Source organism: Gopherus flavomarginatus, chromosome 2 (assembly GCF_025201925.1).
Source record: "Gopherus flavomarginatus isolate rGopFla2 chromosome 2, rGopFla2.mat.asm, whole genome shotgun sequence".
Lineage (NCBI taxonomy): Eukaryota > Metazoa > Chordata > Testudines > Testudinidae > Gopherus > Gopherus flavomarginatus.
In genome coordinates, this window is record NC_066618.1 from 193628576 (window position 1) to 193646334 (window position 17759).

Genomic DNA, 17759 nt, shown 5'->3' on the forward strand with positions numbered 1-17759 from the left:
TTTGAAATTGTGATGACAAATTTAATTAAAAAAAATTCAAAATTTGGAAAACATCATCAAGCTCTAATTAATACTGAAATTGTTCATGGTAGAGACTGATATCTCAGCACAGCATGGAGAGGGAAATGTGATGCTGGGGCTTCTTCCAATTCTAGTTTCATTTGTTAGTAACATATAGTAACTATTACCTATCACCTGAATTGTGTCAAATGATTGTTCAGAGAACAGATAGTAAAAGAAATGTTATTTTTTCTCAAGGGAAAGTGTTCAATCTAGTATAAAACCAGTTCTAATAAAATCATCCACTTGCAAGGAACGGAGAGCAAAGATTTCAGTGCACAAATGAGTGGGTTTAGCCCTCTGACAGCAAGACTCCTATTCTGCTGTGAAACAGCAATGAGCTGGAAAAGCATTCAGAGTACTGGCAAGGAAACAAGTACATTGTGATCATCATAAATCCTGGTCCACGTTAGAAAGCTACTTTCTATGGTCAGGGTCAACCCTAGGTTTATTTGGGGCTTTATACAGAGAAGGGTGGGCAGAACTTCATCCAGCTCTCTCCCTACCTGTGGTGGCCCCACCCACTAAACTCTATATACTCATGACAACTCCCCATCTGGCAGTGCGTGCAAAGGCTGCTAGCACATATTCAAGCCAGCCAGGAGCATAACAAGCAAAGCTGGGAGGAAAGCTGGCTTGGGGCCTTGCCAGCCTGCATCCTAGTGCCAGACCACAGACAGGGAAGGAACAGAGAAGATGAACAGGGAGAAGGGGACCCCAGGCCTCTGAAAGAGTGGGTGGTCAGTCAGTAACTTGATTATTGGAATTACTTGCTGTTTGGTGCAAAGCTCCTGGACATCTGGAGCTCTTTGCAACCCCAGAGGTAGCATAGGCCTGAGGCCACCCATAGCCATGGCAGAATGAGGTATACAAATCTGGAGGCAAAGTGGGATACCCAGAGTTTTCATTAGCATGTTACCTAAAATGCTCAGACACAGTAGTGCAGTTTTAGAAATAGCAATTGGGAACTGGTAAAACAAATGAGAGGCTATGCATGCATTCAGCTCGTTGAAGTATACTTAAAAACCACAGAAGAAGAAACTAGAATTGAAGTTTATAGATGCCCTTTGATACTCAAGATAACCTAAAGTGCTTTACAAAGTACTGTTTCAGATACTGGGAGTGCCTTGATTCTGCAGGAAAATATAGCAGCTCTCAGGCCCTCAGCAGTAAGTCTCACGTACAAGCAAAGACATTAGAAGTGTCTATTACATAGGAAGACAGACGTCAATCAGAACCCTGGGGTTGTCCTCTGCTCTTTTAAAAAAATGCCCTGTAATTTCTGATATTCCCCTCGACAGCCACCAGAGAGACTACCAAATAATGAGTTTCTGTGTAAAATCTATGAAATCTAAGGTCAGGTTGACTCAGTGTCTTTTCTTTCAATCTAAACCATTCAGATACATTACACTGATAAGGAGTTTGCACCGAAAGAAATGGCCTTTCTGCATTTTCTATCACCCGATAGCATTGGCGAGATTTATATCCTGCAGGATTGTACTGTAATCTCAGTGTTTCAGTGTGTCAGACGACAGCACAGGGCATGTTTATTATTCCTACATCTCATGATGCTGGGTGTGGAGAAGAGGAAAGGGAAACATTAGGGTTTTAGGTCATTCACCAGGCCACTAGGTAGCAGCGATAACCAATGTGCCATGAGCACTAGTTTAGAACCTTTAAGTGTCATGCACAGCATTATATTTACTACAAATATTATATATTTCATATATTAACATAATACTTCCCTGAAATATGTTATATGAATTTTAAAAATACTTAATTTCCATTATTATTGCTGGGAACAAGCTCCATTTCTGAACTTTAACTTTGGTACATGTATGTCTACTTTGGGTTGGAGATATGTAGGTGAAAGTTCATTACTATATCTAAGCATCTATCTACAGTGAATGTGCCTTTCATTGTAGTACCTAGATATTGTGATTTATTTTACATCTCAGTGTACGGGAGTTCTAATGACCTACTAAAATGGAACAGATTTTCTGGCTGATTTGACATGGCTACTGCAGTTAATGGAAGAGCGAGATGTCTGAACTTGCCCTTGTTTTGAGTAAGCCTGTATTCCTTAGTGCAGTTCCCTTATGTTTTTAATGTGGTTTTACATCACAATGCCTGTGCTGAGAGCAATACGCGCTTTCTCACTAATCCTCACCATCCTACTATGGGAGGATTTTGCATAACATTTTTCGTGTTTCATTGTTTACTGGTGAAAAATCCTGCTATCAGTAGCAGTGGCGTCTAGTAGTCACAGAACCTAAATGTAAGTCTCCCCAGGCCACTGGGTGTCTGTCCATGAATGTGCACATTCAATATCATTGCCAAGCCAATGAGCAATAACAACCACATATGTCTTTATCATGTTACCTTTTTATTGTACAAAGGAAAACCCAGCTGTTAAAGTATGCCAACCAGCTCAATACCGTGCTGTTCATGGAGGTCAGTGCACGGCGGGGTCTTTTCCAATGTTATTTTGTTTGTTTATATGAAGAATATTAGTGTAATTGGCTCAGTTCATTTGTGGTTTAATACACTAATTTTTAAAGAGGCCTGAGCTATAGATAAGTTATGTTCCACATTGTTGCCCCTTCTGCATAACTTCAATCTCAATGACTAGCAGTAAGACAGAACCAACAGTTTATAGCAACTGCCACGCTAAGATGCATGCTGTCCAACATGGCCACACTGAACTTCTTGGACTAAGACAGGCCTGAACTCAGAACTTCCTTCAAAAACCCCGTTCTTATATACTTGAATAAAGGAGATGCTTTGTTTGCTCTTCATTGTATGAAGCCATGTAGCTGAACAATCCTGATTCCACCCAGGAGAGGGCAACAGTATTTACATATACATACACATTCACTAATTTATAATTAGGAGGTATTGAGCAAGGAGTTATCTTTATTTTAAGGCAATCACGCCCCACAGTTTAACAGACAATCATAAAATTCCCCAATTCCTCTCCTTTTAGCTATTAGCACTGAAGATGTCTTAACTGTAAATCAGAATTCCTAGACAGTTTATTTAAAGAAGACAAAGACACGTCCATTATGAATGTTAACATATAAAATATCTGACTAATATTCTGGACTAAGAACTGCAGTCTTCTCATCTTGTGTATACACTTGAATTTGGCTAGTTAAAATAATGCTGGTACATTCTGTACAGAAAACAACAAACCAGAAATATCTACTTCAACCTATATTTTCAAAGAGCTACTCAGGCTGTCAGTTTCATGACATGCCCTGATGTTAAATGGAGTAATCTGATTAACTTCTCATGAAACTGTCTGTAAACATACAGTACCTCACTGTGTCCACAAGCAAAAAAGAAGAAATAAAATGCTTTCATCTTTAAAGCACACTACAGCTCCAAAAAAGGTAGCCATAGAAATAGCAGCACAGGGGTTCTATATCTTTTGTGTCTCAGTGATTTACAGATCTCTGGTGGCCAGTTTAAAAGTTTTTTTTTTTTAAAAGAAGTATTACTCACATCTATTCCTGCAAACTCTCCTCGGAATATGGACATCAAGCTGAGTTTTTTCTCCTTCCCCTTCATCATAATCATCACTGAGAAAGGATCTGCAGACCACATTCTGCCTTTGATAGCACCTGCACAACCCTGATTGGAACATTCCAAATAAGTCTGTTCATACATAAACTGAAACAGAATCCACTTCATTCCCTTTTAGCAGTGTTGATTCTGCTATACTACCAGGTGTAAAAGCAATATAGACTTTGGTGAAGCTAGCAGATATGACAGCAGTAAATACACACTGGGAGTATTATCACAGTTGTGTAAAAAGGTGTAATTTTTACATTATCACTTTCAGAGTATACTTGCAACATCAGTGTCTTAAGGGTTGTGATCACAACACTGCTGACCAAGAACGCTTCTTGGAAAGGACTCTTCAGAATCCATCCATACAGATCCTTAAGTAGCTCAGTACTGAGCAACATAAGACACTCCCTCCCTTACAGAAGACAGGTGGATTGGCTCTGCAACACTGCTAAGCAGAGGAAATTGACTGGGCTCTGCAATGAAACACAGGTCTTTCAGATGTTAGTTCAGGACAGAGCACAGCTTATGCCACTGAGCTCCATGGATTGAGTGAAGGTTTGCTTAGATTGTCATAATGTTGATACTTCCACATGGTGGACTCCTAGTTATAACATTCCAACAACCTCTACTGCTAAGGAATAAGGTTTGGTATATTCTTTCATGCAATTCCAAACAGGCATTTCTCACTCACCAGGCTGGAGCAGGGAATAACTAGCTTTATAATATGAGTCCTTTCTTTCTTTCTTTCTTTCTTTCTTTCAACTTTGGCTTTGTTCATTCACAGCTCCTGTCTTTGCTTGGGCATAGTGCAGAGGACTTTATAAAACTAAAATTCTTCTTTACTCCCTTGCTTACACTTCATGTTTTGCTAGACTATGCCACCAATTAGCAGCCATGTGACTTTTCACCTCCTCTCACTCTGTGCTGCTTGCTTTTTTTTCTGTGCACAAACTTCCTCTTCCCGTCTGCAAACACAGCTGATCCCAGTACACTCTATTTAATGAGGAACTGCATGATGGTAGCCTTCACAGAGCCATTGAGCATTTATCACAGGAAAATGCTTAATGCAATTAAAAGAAGAGATTTGTACTGCATCCCTTATTTTTCCAGGGTGTTTCGCATCATGAAACAAAGGCTCACTTCTCAATCCTTAGATCAGTAGTTTTCAAACTTTTTGTATTGGTGACCCCCTTCACACAGCAAGCCTCTGAGTGTGACCTCATATTATAAATTAAAAATAGGGGGGTAATTTAATTTAATGGGGGCTCAGGGCTGTCAGCCCCATGGAGCTGACAGCTCCCTATCCCCATGTAACCACCTTGTGACCCAGTTTGAGAAACTCTGCCTTAGATGTCTTATCGGGGCCCAATCCTGCACCCACTGAAGTCAAGGGGAATTTTGCCATTAACTTCCACGGCTGTGGGATTGGGCTCATTTGATTATTTATGGTTAAAACATGTTGATAGAAAGAATTGTACATTTTAAGAGGCGTGGAAGACATTTTTAACCTGTGTTTGTGTTTCTCTTTCTGAACGGTCACATTCATCAATTCTAAGTCCAGAAGGAACCACTGTGATCACCTAGGCCAGACAACATCCTTTGGGAGAGTGTCCATGCTAGTCTGGCTGGCTGTCTCCTCTGTTATTTGGAGGCTCTACATGGCTGTGTGTACACGATAACAATTACTGTGCCATTGCTGGATGGGTACAGATTTGTTGCAATTCATAACGCGTGACAGAGCCACCTAAAAGGGCACAGATTATAGTCACAACTGGGATTTCAACTTTTTAACTGCTATTGATTTCAATTGCAGTCCTGGATGCTCTAAAGAGCATTTCACTGGTCTGGTCCTTGATCAGTTCCCTAATGCCAAAGCACCTGCAGAGTCACCTTGGCCGTAGTAACCCTAGTCCCTCTGCATTCATTATAGCCAAGTGTGTCCACCTAGAAAAAGTATCCATGGGCACAAGTTTGCTGAACAGGCATTGCACAACTCTAACAATTTTTGCCTTGCCTTTGGCTGCTCTCCTCTCTCTCTGATTTAGTTCAAGTCAAACAATGTGAGCTAAGATACGGTGTACTATAAACAGCTGCATGGGCACCAAGGAAAGTCATGATTGTTACTATGTGGCCACAACAGTAGTTAGGATGGAATTCAAAGTCTCCTGCTCCAAAAGCATAGGCCCATGGGCTCAGCATGAATCAGCGGTAGCTGTTAGTAGGACCAATGACACAAAGTGGAGCAGTTCTGATTTATCCAGGAGAGGACCGTAGTCCATTCAGTTTGTTGCAGTATTTTTAAAGCCTCACTGGCTGCTCTGCCCAGAGTCTCTAGTATTTGAAAAATAAATATTTTTTGATTTGCTGTGAATGGTCTAAGGGATATGCCAGAAAACATCTGTGGGGAGTGGTAGCTATTTGCCTAATCTACCTATAGATTAGGTTTTAATACACTGTGTGTCATCATGGTATTTGAACACTTGATGAAACACGAGTCCTTTTCTGGATTCCCTACCTATTTCCCTTGTGTGCTGTTATGAAGATGGAGTTAATGTTGATTTGCCCAGCAGGAAGCTAAAGGCATGACTGAAACTCATCCAGTATTCCCCAAGGTATATTGTCATTATCTGGCTAAAGCCAATCTATTTAATAGGGCAAAACATAAAAGGAGCTTACCATAAAACAAAGTATCCCAGCAGGCTGAAAACAGTACATCAGATTTCCACCGCCCAGACAGAAATCTTTGGAAGGGGGCCAGATAAGCAGGAAAAATACATGAGGCTGACAAAGAGTTTCCAGGAAAGCATCCAATCAATGGGTGTAGCAAAGGTTGTGGTCATGTGACTCCCATGATGCACCACAGTAGGAGGGGAGCTTGTATTGCATTATGCGAGATGTAGTTTAGCCAGAGAGCTCAGCCCATGGAGAATTCCAGTTTGGTTAGAAAATGTGAAATGTTTATATTTTGGTTCACCAGAGCCAAAACAAAATATTTCATTTAGATTTTGCTGGTGGAAAATTGACAAAATTCAAGGTTGCAGAAATTGCATTTTCTGTTGAAAAAGACAGGAAATTCCAGACCAGGTCTAACATATACTTTGTTAATGACATATGGGGATGAACATCACACATATAAAGGAATTGATAGAATTTCAGATGCCTAATATGCCCAGCACCTTGGGTGAACTAGATTAGAAAGTCAATCCTACAGGTGAGGCTCATCTCTTATTGAAATACTGGGAACAAAATACAGCTGTATGTTCAGATAGCCTCCTTTTTGTAAATATTTTCAGGGATGGGCACCAATTTTAAAATGTACGGTCTGTTCTTTCAAAGTCCTTTCTATGTGTCAAGGGGGGAGGGATAGCTCAGTGGTTTGAGCATTGGCCTGCTAAACCCAGCATTATGAGCTCAATCCTTGAGGGGGGCCATTTAGGGATCTGGGTCCTGCTAGTAAAGGCAGGGGGGCTGGACTCAATGACCTTTCAAGGTCCCTTCCAGTTCTAGGAGATAGGATATCTCCATTTTTTTTAAATTACCTTACAAGAAGTGTAGTTCATGTGCCTTTTGTACACAAAAACATAGATACTGAACTATGATGAGTAACTAATCTCACTGCATTCTTACGCCAGGCAGATGCAACCCAATTCCCACTAATGCCAAGACAGAATTGCATCCAGATACCCCAGCTTTGAATTTGATACTAGGGCACTCTTCTTTGGCCTCATTTTGACTTAAAGAGCTCTAGATAGATTGATTCCCTCTTCATAATGGAAATCTCTGGTGGTGTATGGCTGCCTTGGGAGTTCATATACCACCTCTCTCCTGGCTTTTAGCATAGGTGGGGAGACCAAGGGAAAGGGGATAAGGCAGGGGCATCCATCTTGCACACTGCCAATTTCCAGCTTCTGGAACTGCCTCTGGTGGGGGGCTGTGGGTAGCTAACATAATTTTTCCAGGTGACTGGCCTAGTACCCAGTGACCCTAGGAACTAGGGTGAGCAAAGGTGAAATAAAGCATCTTTCAAACCTTATTCCCAAACTGCACCAGGTACATGAAGTCCAGACTGGAGAATCTGCCCCAGTAGGTATAAATTTGATAACAAGATATTTGATGTCTGTTGCAAATATGTTATGTAACATTATATGTTATATTCTCTCTAGAATCTGTCTACTGTTCAATGACATGGGGGCAACAAATGGATTCAGGAGCAGCATGTGGGACTGAAAGAGTTTCTACATTTTGGGAAGGCAGAATGGATGCTATGTGAGTATTTGGAACCCACATATCTCCCCCTCCCCCAGCTTTCTTTTTTACATTGGCTTCCCCTAAAATGACTAAACTGAATTATCAGCACATTCAAACAGTTAACTCCTAATTCCCTATAGTTTAGGTAGCTAAATGAGCACCAGGATAAGCAGCTTTTTGACTTAAATAGCAAAAGCCAAGGTGCACATGGTATACCATAAGCATCAGGAATATTATCAGTGGGTTTAAATCTTGGATGCTCAGCTCTTTCCAGCTGTTAAATATCCTCAGGTTTGCAAGATCCAAAAATATAGTCTTAGCCAAAAAAGAAGAGAAAAAAAGTTGGTTTTGGAGTCAGGAGTGGCTTGATAATTGAATCCAACCGTACGTGAATCTGTAACTGATCTGCACTGAACATACAATTTGGCTACCTGAAAAGAGCAGAATCAAGACTTTTTTTTTTCTTTTGTGAAACAGGATCAAATGAGTTAGAAAAGAATAATATTTGGTCACTGAAAAAGCAGAAAAAATGCAGACAAATAAAAAAATGTCAAGTGGTCAATCTGTTTGTTGGAGAAATGTGCATGAGTTAAAAAAAATGGGAATGCTTTGTTTTGATGAGCAGCCCAATGAGTTAACTGCACATGATGTTGAAAAATTGGCATGTTTTAAAAATTTATAAAAACACCCATTTGATGACTGCCTGAGCACGATTTATGCTGTTGCCCTGGACTTCTCTCTCCTCAACTGTGTACTTCACTAGAGTGTTTTTGTTTGGTTGTTTTTTTATTGAGACAAATTCAGTAAAATGAGAAAGATGAACACAGTAAAATTACACACATGGTAGAGGAAAGTTTAGCTTCATGGCAGTGCAGAGCTATCCAAGGAATTTAACTCCTTGAAATTTGCCATTTTCGGCTCTAGAGGGAAATCTGGAAGGCGCAGTTCCAGAAAGACTATTTAGTCAAACAGTACCAGATGTATGTGTGGGATTCATTCATAACCAAAGCATAAAGTGAATGTAGTCAGCTAGGAATTTGTTAAAGACAATTTTTTGCTTAAAGAATTATGGTCAAGATGTGGTTGATATACTTGGCATGGCTGGGTCTGCTGTAATATGACTTGGGGATTCGTGGCAATGGAAAAAAAGGGAAGTTTATACGAACTCAGGTAGCATCGTGACCAAAACATGTGGCTCAAATGAATTCAGTGTGTGAGCAGACATTTTATTTTTGTATAAAATGTGGCCACAATCATAGAGTGGTAGCAAAGAATTTGTAGTAGGCTACCTCCTATGTCCATCTTCAGAGAACTTCACAACAAGAATCCTCACATCATCTCTGTGAGGAAAATATTATAATTTCCATTTTACAGATGGAGAAACAAGCGGAAATTTGCCCAGTCCTCCCCATGGCCAGAGCCTTTCACTGATATGTGTAGCTACACACCACAGTGTGGATGCAGTCAGCTTTATTCTGTGGCATGATGTATCCTGCATGCCACCGCCAGGATTTGCCATCGACCTGATCATGCACTCACTGCAGTCAAATGAGGATTTTGATATTGACTTCAACAGGAACAAGAGCAGGCTGAATGTCATCTCTAGAGAATGTCTCAGACTAAACTTAAAGACAAAATGCAAAGCAAAGATAGGCTGTGATTCAGGAAAGCATTTAAACACATGCATCGGTCCACCCCTTTTTCAGTGGAACACTTAAGCACATGCTTAAGCGCTTTCCTGATTATAGATGCTTTACTGAATCACGGTCATGATGACTGTGGAATGGTAGTTCATTATGTATATTTCCTAATTAAACTCAAATAAACTTATATCAGTTTTTTTCAGGTTTTTTCCTGTGATTTGAATGAGTCAGTGTTACATAGTTACAGTGTAACATACAACTGCAGCATCTAATGAGGTGACCCAGAAACTCAGAGAGTTCAGCCAAACTTTGATTATGTTCACATCCTCCTAGTTTTTTTCATAAGAAACAAAACATTCTATGGGGCGAGGTACCATTCTACAGAGCTTCTATATCCTGGCTCTTGGCAAGATAGACTGCCCACAGGCTTGGTGAAGTGAATTTTTCTTTATGTGTGTGCAATACAACCCCAATCCAACATAAAAACCTCATTCATATGCTGAATTAAAAACAGCAGGGCCAAATCCTGCCTGCTGCAGCTAATAGACTTCAGAAAGGCTTCCAGGGGGTTACAGAACAGAAAGTGGTGCAATTAATACAATGACAATGCAAATATTTGATTGCAACGCTAATATTGTACTGTTTGATTCCTTTTCAAAATTGATCTGTCAGGGATTTTTAATGGTGAGAATCATCCATGGAGAAAAGAAAATGGCTTGTGTTGTTTTTTAAACGTACATGCAAAGGGCACTTTGTAAGTTTTAACAACTGTTTCCCAGGGAAATAATTGCTCAGTTCAGAACCATTGTTTTTCAAAAAAACCCAAACAAACAAAAAATCCCCAACCAAACAAAAAAAATAAACCTGGTGAAAACAGTGTTTTTTAAATAAAATTAACAACCACAACACGTACAAACACAAGGTATCATACTCATAAGGGAAAGATTTCTGCTTGCATTTTTTATTTTATTAATACATATACAAGAGATGCATAATCTTCCATTATCCAGGCTTAAAAGTAACAGATTTTTTTTTCAAAATAGCTTAAAGAAGAAAAATAAAAATTAAGGACATTAATTATCTTGCTAAAGTTATTGCAGAAATGCAGACAGTGTGTTTGCGGAAGAAGGAGTTCAAAGCCTCACCAAGGATATTTCTGTAATAGGTTCCTCCACTCACACTTTATTGACATTTCTGAAGTACAGAGTGAATAGCATCTGAGAATTATATCATATATCAATTTTTATTTCTTTGGCAGTAATGTCTTTTAAAAGAAGGAGAAAAAAGTGTGATTCTTTGGCAAAAGACATTTACTTCTCTAATAAGATGAGTATATTAGTAGGCTGCAGCAGGATGCAAATAGCTTCAAATAGAAGAGCGTGTGATATATATGTATCAATGCTATATAATGTAAAAATGCTTATTTTATACGAGAAAGGAAGATTTTTCAAGATAACATAAAATGAACCACTCTAACACTAGCTTCCAGACTTGCTTTATTGGATCTATTTTTCTAACTACAAGTTAAGCTGACATCTGTCAAACTTTTTATTTTTTTATATGGCAGTCTACAAGAAATGTTTCATGCAAGTTCTACAATGCTAAACACAGGGTAAATAACTGGGATTAAACAGATTGGGAATTACAGACTACTATCAGGACCAGAAACAGCATAATATGTACATAGAGCCATATTATATTCTCATGTCTTCACAGTAATGTGCAAAAGTGACATATATGGCTTTCAATATTTAAAAAAAAGAAAGTAAGACATAATTGTACAGAATAATATATTTAAAAAATGTTTAGGAGAATTTCACTTTTTTGTGAAATCTGTTCAATTTTTATAACATTGTGGTTAATTAGTTACGACCTCAACACAGGGGTGTTGTTCAGGCATATTTCCAGTAGGGGTCGCTGATTCCTAAGGCACAATATTAACGTTAAACATTTTTAAATTAAACCATGCTCGCTCTCTCTCTCTCTCTCTCTCTCTCTCCTTTTTTTTTGGTTATATGAAATAAGAAGTCATTGCTAGTTATATAATAAGCAATTGATTGTACAAAATACAATGTTAAAGACTACACTACAAGCCTATCTGGTGCGCCATAAACATTAGCTAATCTGAAGACATATTGTACAGCATTGCATATTAAACATTTGTTTTTTGGTAATATTATTTTTCGTACATGTAGCAGAGAATTATAAGGCTTCCATGGAATAATAATCTTATAATTGAACAAATATTTTACACTCTTTCATAATGGTATTTACAATTTCTTTAATTCATATTTTGCCATTTGGTAAATTATTATCTATTTTGTATGCATCCTTCTTGACTGTCTAAAGTGCTTGCTTAACTGCATGAGGAAAGAAAATGCATACCTGTCTTAGATGTAACAAACCATCAACAGAAGTAGCTGAAACATTGTTTGGGATCTGAAATGCATTCGCAGAAATGGAAACTATTGCTGAATTCAGTGCCCTGGCCAGGCAATCACCTATATTACTTGTCATATATAAATATATGCATATATACTAGAATGTATGTACATGCATACACATACATCTATCGTGTAATAGATAGATTTCAATTTTTTTGTCCATCAACCGTATTATTTTGTGCTATTCAACATACTTGTGCTATGACTGAAGCCAGATTAAAATCAAAATCTTAACATGCTATGACTAACAATCCTATGATTCACTAGCAGAGAATAAGGACGGTATATGGAAAAAAGAAAGAGCTGAGATGACAAATCGGGAGGCTTTTGAAATACACTGAGAATAAGGCAACAGGCTGTACATTACAGCAGAGGAAAAGCTGAAGAAATTCTGGAATTCATAAATGTATTTGACTTTGAGTAGGGATGTCATTCCCTTTCCAACCGGCTGTCTTGTGATTTTTAAAATATCAATTGCCAGAATGCAAGCATTATAGCTTCTGCACCTACAAATACTTTTAATGGTAGAAAATTCAAAGCCTATTAAAAATGTCCTGATGCCACAATCTGGTAAAGTAAGGCACTTCCAGGGTTGAATTCCAGTGGTGCCAAAAGGCTCAGTGCTGGGGACAAGACATCAGCTTTTGTTGAATTTCCCAGTTTTATCCCATGAAATGTGCCATCTTAGAGTTTATTCCCTCCCCTTTTTTTCTCCTCTTGAGATGATTTTCTTTAAAGAAGATGTTTCGTTGGCTGAAGAGATACTTTGTAGGCAAGAGGTAAATCTTCAGTTCTTAACATTCAGTAAGGCAGAAGATCAGAGTGGTACCAGATAATGTCTTCAGTTTATTCAGTTACGACTGCTCTGTGCTGTAGCTGATATACCAGCTGAGCTAAATGTGTATTGATTTGAACTAGTCCAGTATTGCAAGCTCTGAATGGACATTGGTGCTGGAGAGGTCATTCCTGATAATTTCGTTTACTGTGAAGAAAGAACACAAGGGAAAAAAAAAGAATGATTAGAATGAAACTGCTGTACAATTACTATTTCTTCTGCTGTAAAATATGTTAAATGAAGCTTGTATCAGTTTCTTCATGGTTTCACTACCGTTTAGAACACTAAGTGTAACATTAGTAAGTAACTGATATAGGCTGACCTATGTGCAAAAGAGCAGGATTAACCATGGTTATTAACATGCAAAATACATCACAAAAACAGCAGCATCTTGGGTCTTCTATTGCATTAAACATATTTAACATTTTAAATTAGTTACAAGTAAAAACATGTAATTTACAACAAGCTCTGAAGCTCAAAGTAACAAACCCTGGAAAGTCTTAGAATATGTTATCTACTCCATGCAAATAGCCCATAGGACTGCTTGTTAGCCCTCTTTCCACAAGCGTGGTGTGCGCAAAAAGCAAAGCTGCCAGCTGCTGAACTGAGCACTTGAAGTTGCAATGCCTCTGCAGAATAGGACTACACATGTGGACTCTTGCACTGTGTGGTATCATTAATAAATAATAATAATAATGATGATAAAAATGTGTATGCGTGTGTTTGTCCATTACTGGTAGCTGTAAAATGAATAAAAATACTCTCCTTTCATGTTGATCAACAGCCATGAATGTGTGAATAAAGACTGAGAGCTGGGCAGGGGCAAGTTCAAACCCTGGCCAGAAGTTGAAGAAAAGAATAAGCAAGATACATTATCTCAGCATCAGCCAGTCAGACTGCATCTCCACTGATAAAAGCATTGTTTTCTTTACTCGTGACTCTTCTTTCATTCTCCTCCCTCCTTCCCCTCCAAAGATCATCAACCCATATAGTTTCCCACACTCAACCTATGTCCATTTATCAGCTTGTGATTTTTGGCAAACGGACAGGAAATGACTGAACCTGGCAAAGGCCATCTACAGTGAACTGCACAACATCCCTTCTATTTCCACCCCACCTCCCTGCAACCACTGCCACCACCTGATTTACATGAAGATAGACAAAATGCCATCAGTGAGGCTGTCATCGCTGCTGAGTTTCCTAACATTACTGGGAGGCGGAAACACATGCCCACGTCATGGAATGACCATGGAAAAGCCCAAGTTTCCCTTCGCTCGTGGGCTGCAGTTCACTGCCATCCAGATAATTCCATGTGTTTGCTGGCGAGAGCCAGGCCTGGCTAAAATCAACTTCCTGAAGCAATTAGTTGTTGAACATGTTTTTTCTTCAGACCTATTGCACATTTTATACCAACAGTACATGAATCAGTCAGGATCTAAGTCCCAGAAGGTGGTCAGTGGATTGATAGATACCAATTCATAAGCAGGTCTTTCTTCAGCCATGGACTAGCAGTGGTATTGGTAATTACCTATTCATTTAAAGAAACTCTATAAGAGCAGTATGGAAATGACATGTAAAGACACAAACACTTCTTTTGATGGTGCTATGGAGTTTATCTTTCATATTAGTAACCAGTGAAAACCAATTTAGGCCACAGCCCCTGCACTGTGACAAGGAGATACGTTGCACATAGCCTATTAAGGGTAATAATACCACAGACTTACAGGTTGCAAGGCTCAGGACAGCTTTCAGAACTGCACCTCTCCCGAACGCAAACACTTACACTGTGGGAAAGATTTTCCATGACAATCTTGTCAAGGAAGTTACCTTGATAAGCATCTCTGGCAACACTGGCTACACTACAAATCATATGGCATGTAAAATGTGGCAACAAGTGCAAACTACCTGAGGGCCAGATATAGAGTTACACCTTTGCTTCTTTCACATTGAATAATAATCAGATATTATTCATACCACCACTTAGCCTTTATATATAGTGCTTTAGAAATATTAATTTATCCTCACAACAGCTCTGGAAAGAAGGTAGATAGGTGTTATTAATTATCAACCTTTCACATATGGGGAAATCGAGGCAGTGAGATCAAGAAGCTTGCCCACATAAGTCAGTGGGAAAACGAGTAGAGCATAGATCTCCTGACTCTCAGGCCAAGAGCATGGCATGTTCTGTAGTCTAGTCAAGGAAAGTGTGATTTACTTTAACTTGGAATACCTGACACAGATGTCAAGGGAAAGGTCAAAAAGCAGCAAAAACCAACTAAGACAAATGGGAAAAAAATTCAAAAGCACCTAATTGAATTAGGAGCTAAGTTATATATTCAAAAATGACTTCAGCACCTTTGGCTTTTTTGAACTATTGACCTACAGTGAGACTTAGGCTCCTACGTGCGTTAAGTCACTTTTGAACATAGGACTTTGGATTCCTCAGTCACTGAAATGCTTTTGAAAATGTTACCAATCGCTCGCTATTCAGTGACTCTCTCAAAGTCAGACAGCAATTCCCTAGCGTTTGGGAATGGAATCCAGACCCATGCTTAGTCCACTAGATCACAATGGCCATTCACCAACATCTTGTCTAACTCAAAATAATGAAATCCAATAGTATCAGGGCCAAATCTGGGAGCTCTTGAAGTCACTGGGGATCAGGGGGATGAGGGTTTGAGGTTTCATGCTCACCTTATATATAGTTTTCTCACTATAGGTGGACTTCCACTGTTTTCTAGGTGTGACGACCATGCATAGTTTTCTTGTATAGCAACACATCTGTTGAACGACAGCCGCTCCACCATGCCAACAGATACCCAAGAGATAGTTGAACCTTGCCTACAATGTAGCCATTGTCACTGGATAGCCACAAGAAGTCCAAAACAAGGGAACTGAGATGTGATAAGAAACCAGTATAATAGCTGGCAGTATGCTTCCACATCACTCTCATCTATTGTAACCTATAGAGAATTCAGGGATAGGTCTCGAAGTCTTTTCTGTGTGATTCTTTACTTCATTTCTTTTTTTTTACCCTGCCAATAAATGAAAAGAACGAGTCCTTTAAAGTGTGTACTGGAATGAGGTTTACACTGAGGAACAAAGGATGGCTTGATGCAAAAGAATTTCTATCTTATTGCCTAGCAATAAGTATTGAAAGATTGTAAGTCTAGCAATACAGATACAAGTGGAAAATAACATCTGTCTGAAAAGATAAAAGGGGAAGGAACAGCAGAAGTATGCTAAGAGCGGGCTTTCCCTTGCTGCCCACTAAAGCACCTGAGCCTAGGAGGGAATGCCCTTCAGTGGGTGTGAGCAGGCAGAAATCATTCAGCATGTATATGCGGTCTAGGACCAAAGTACATGCTCTTTTATGTGATGTTTGCTGTGACTGACTAAATGACACTCCGCACTTTCTCCAGCTACATGCATCTAGCATCTTTATTAAGAACCCTGCTCTTCTGTCAGTACCATATGGCTACAACCAGGCTCCACACAGCAAGTGAAATGCACTCCTGCTATGCAGACCACAACGGAATGGCTCCTGCTCCCCCTTAGTTGCCTCTGGTCAAGCAAAAAATCCAACATGTGTTCAGTGAGAGTGATCTATTGCTCTCATGTATGGGCAAGCTTTGGATTGCAAATCTGTTACTGAAACGAGGTGGTATGGTGTATATGGAGTAAGTAGCACAAGGAATATTTTGGCTTATGTTGGAGTTTCATTTCTAAAGCAAACTTGGTCTTTGGGTCAAATAACACAGGGCACATGACTGCTCACTTGCCAAAACATCCCAGCAGTAGCAGTATTTAGCACTCACATAATCCATGTTAACTAATGGCTTTACACACAGCAATTAAAATAACAATCATAGAAGTCTGGTTTGTATTATTATACCCATTTTACACATGGGGAAACTGAGGCATGCAGCATTAACTAAGGGCTTGTCTCCAAAGAAGAGCAAGGTACACTAGAGGGGTGTGATTTCTAATGTGCACCATGCTGTGAACTAGCTGGCCCATATAGACCCAGTTAATATGAACTAAAAGTTCACTAGTGCACATTAATGTAGCCCCATTTATATTAATGCTCAGTAGGTCATTTTAGTTTAGGGTCTACATGGGCCAATTAGTTCACAACATGTTGATGTGCTTTAGAAATCACACCCCTCTTGCACGCATTGCTGCTCCATGTAGATAAGCCCTGACTTGCCAGAAATCGTACAGTAATTCAGGCTATGTCTACAATAGGGAAGCTATGGTGGTATAGATATACAAGTTTACTATACTGGGCAAATGTTCCTCGTTTGTTGCTTTGTAGCAGTATAGTAAAGCAATAGTGAAACAAGCAATACTGATAGAGTGCAATTTTGTTTGTAAATTGCGTCAGTACTAGGGACTTGTGCCAACAGAGCTGTGTCAGGCCTGGTCTACACTACGCATTTAAACCAAATTTAGCAGCGTTAAACCGATTTAACCCTGCACCTGTCCACGCAACGAGGCCCTTTATATCAATATAAAGGGCTCTTTAAACCGATTTCTGTACTCCTCCCCGACGAGAGGAGTAGCGCTGAAATCGGTATTGCCATGTCGTATTAGGGTTAGTGTGGCCGCAAATTGACAATATTGGCCTCCGGGCGGTATCCCATAGTGCACCATTGTGACCGCTCTGGAAAGCAATCTGAACTCAGTTGCACTGGCCAGGTAGACAGGAAAAGCCCCGCAAACTTTTGAATTTCATTTCCTGTTTGCCCAGCATGGAGGTCTGATCAGCACGGGTGGGGATGCAGTCCCAAATCCAAAAAGAGCTCCAACATGGACCATACGGGAGATACTGGATCTGATCGCTGTATGGGGAGAAATCTGTTCTATCACAGCTCCGTTACAGAAGACGAAATGACAAAGCATTTGAAAAAATCTCCAGGCTATGACAGACAAGGCCACAGCACAGTGCTA

The 17759-nt window shown here is 39.5% G+C and overlaps 1 protein-coding gene across 3 annotated transcripts in view; it reads right to left on the minus strand.

Moving 5' to 3' along the window:
- Positions 1-10606: 10606 nt before the first annotated feature.
- The window catches only part of NFATC1 (nuclear factor of activated T cells 1), a 146795-nt gene continuing 139642 nt past the window's right edge, over positions 10607-17759 (minus strand). For 2 of the 3 annotated variants that reach the window (XM_050941808.1, XM_050941809.1), the window contains exon 10: positions 10607-12953. In XM_050941808.1, coding sequence (XP_050797765.1) covers positions 12886-12953 — 68 coding nt within the window. In that variant the 3' untranslated portion in view covers positions 10607-12885. The remainder of the gene's footprint in view (positions 12954-17759) is intronic. The other variant, XM_050941810.1, reaches the window with a different exon arrangement.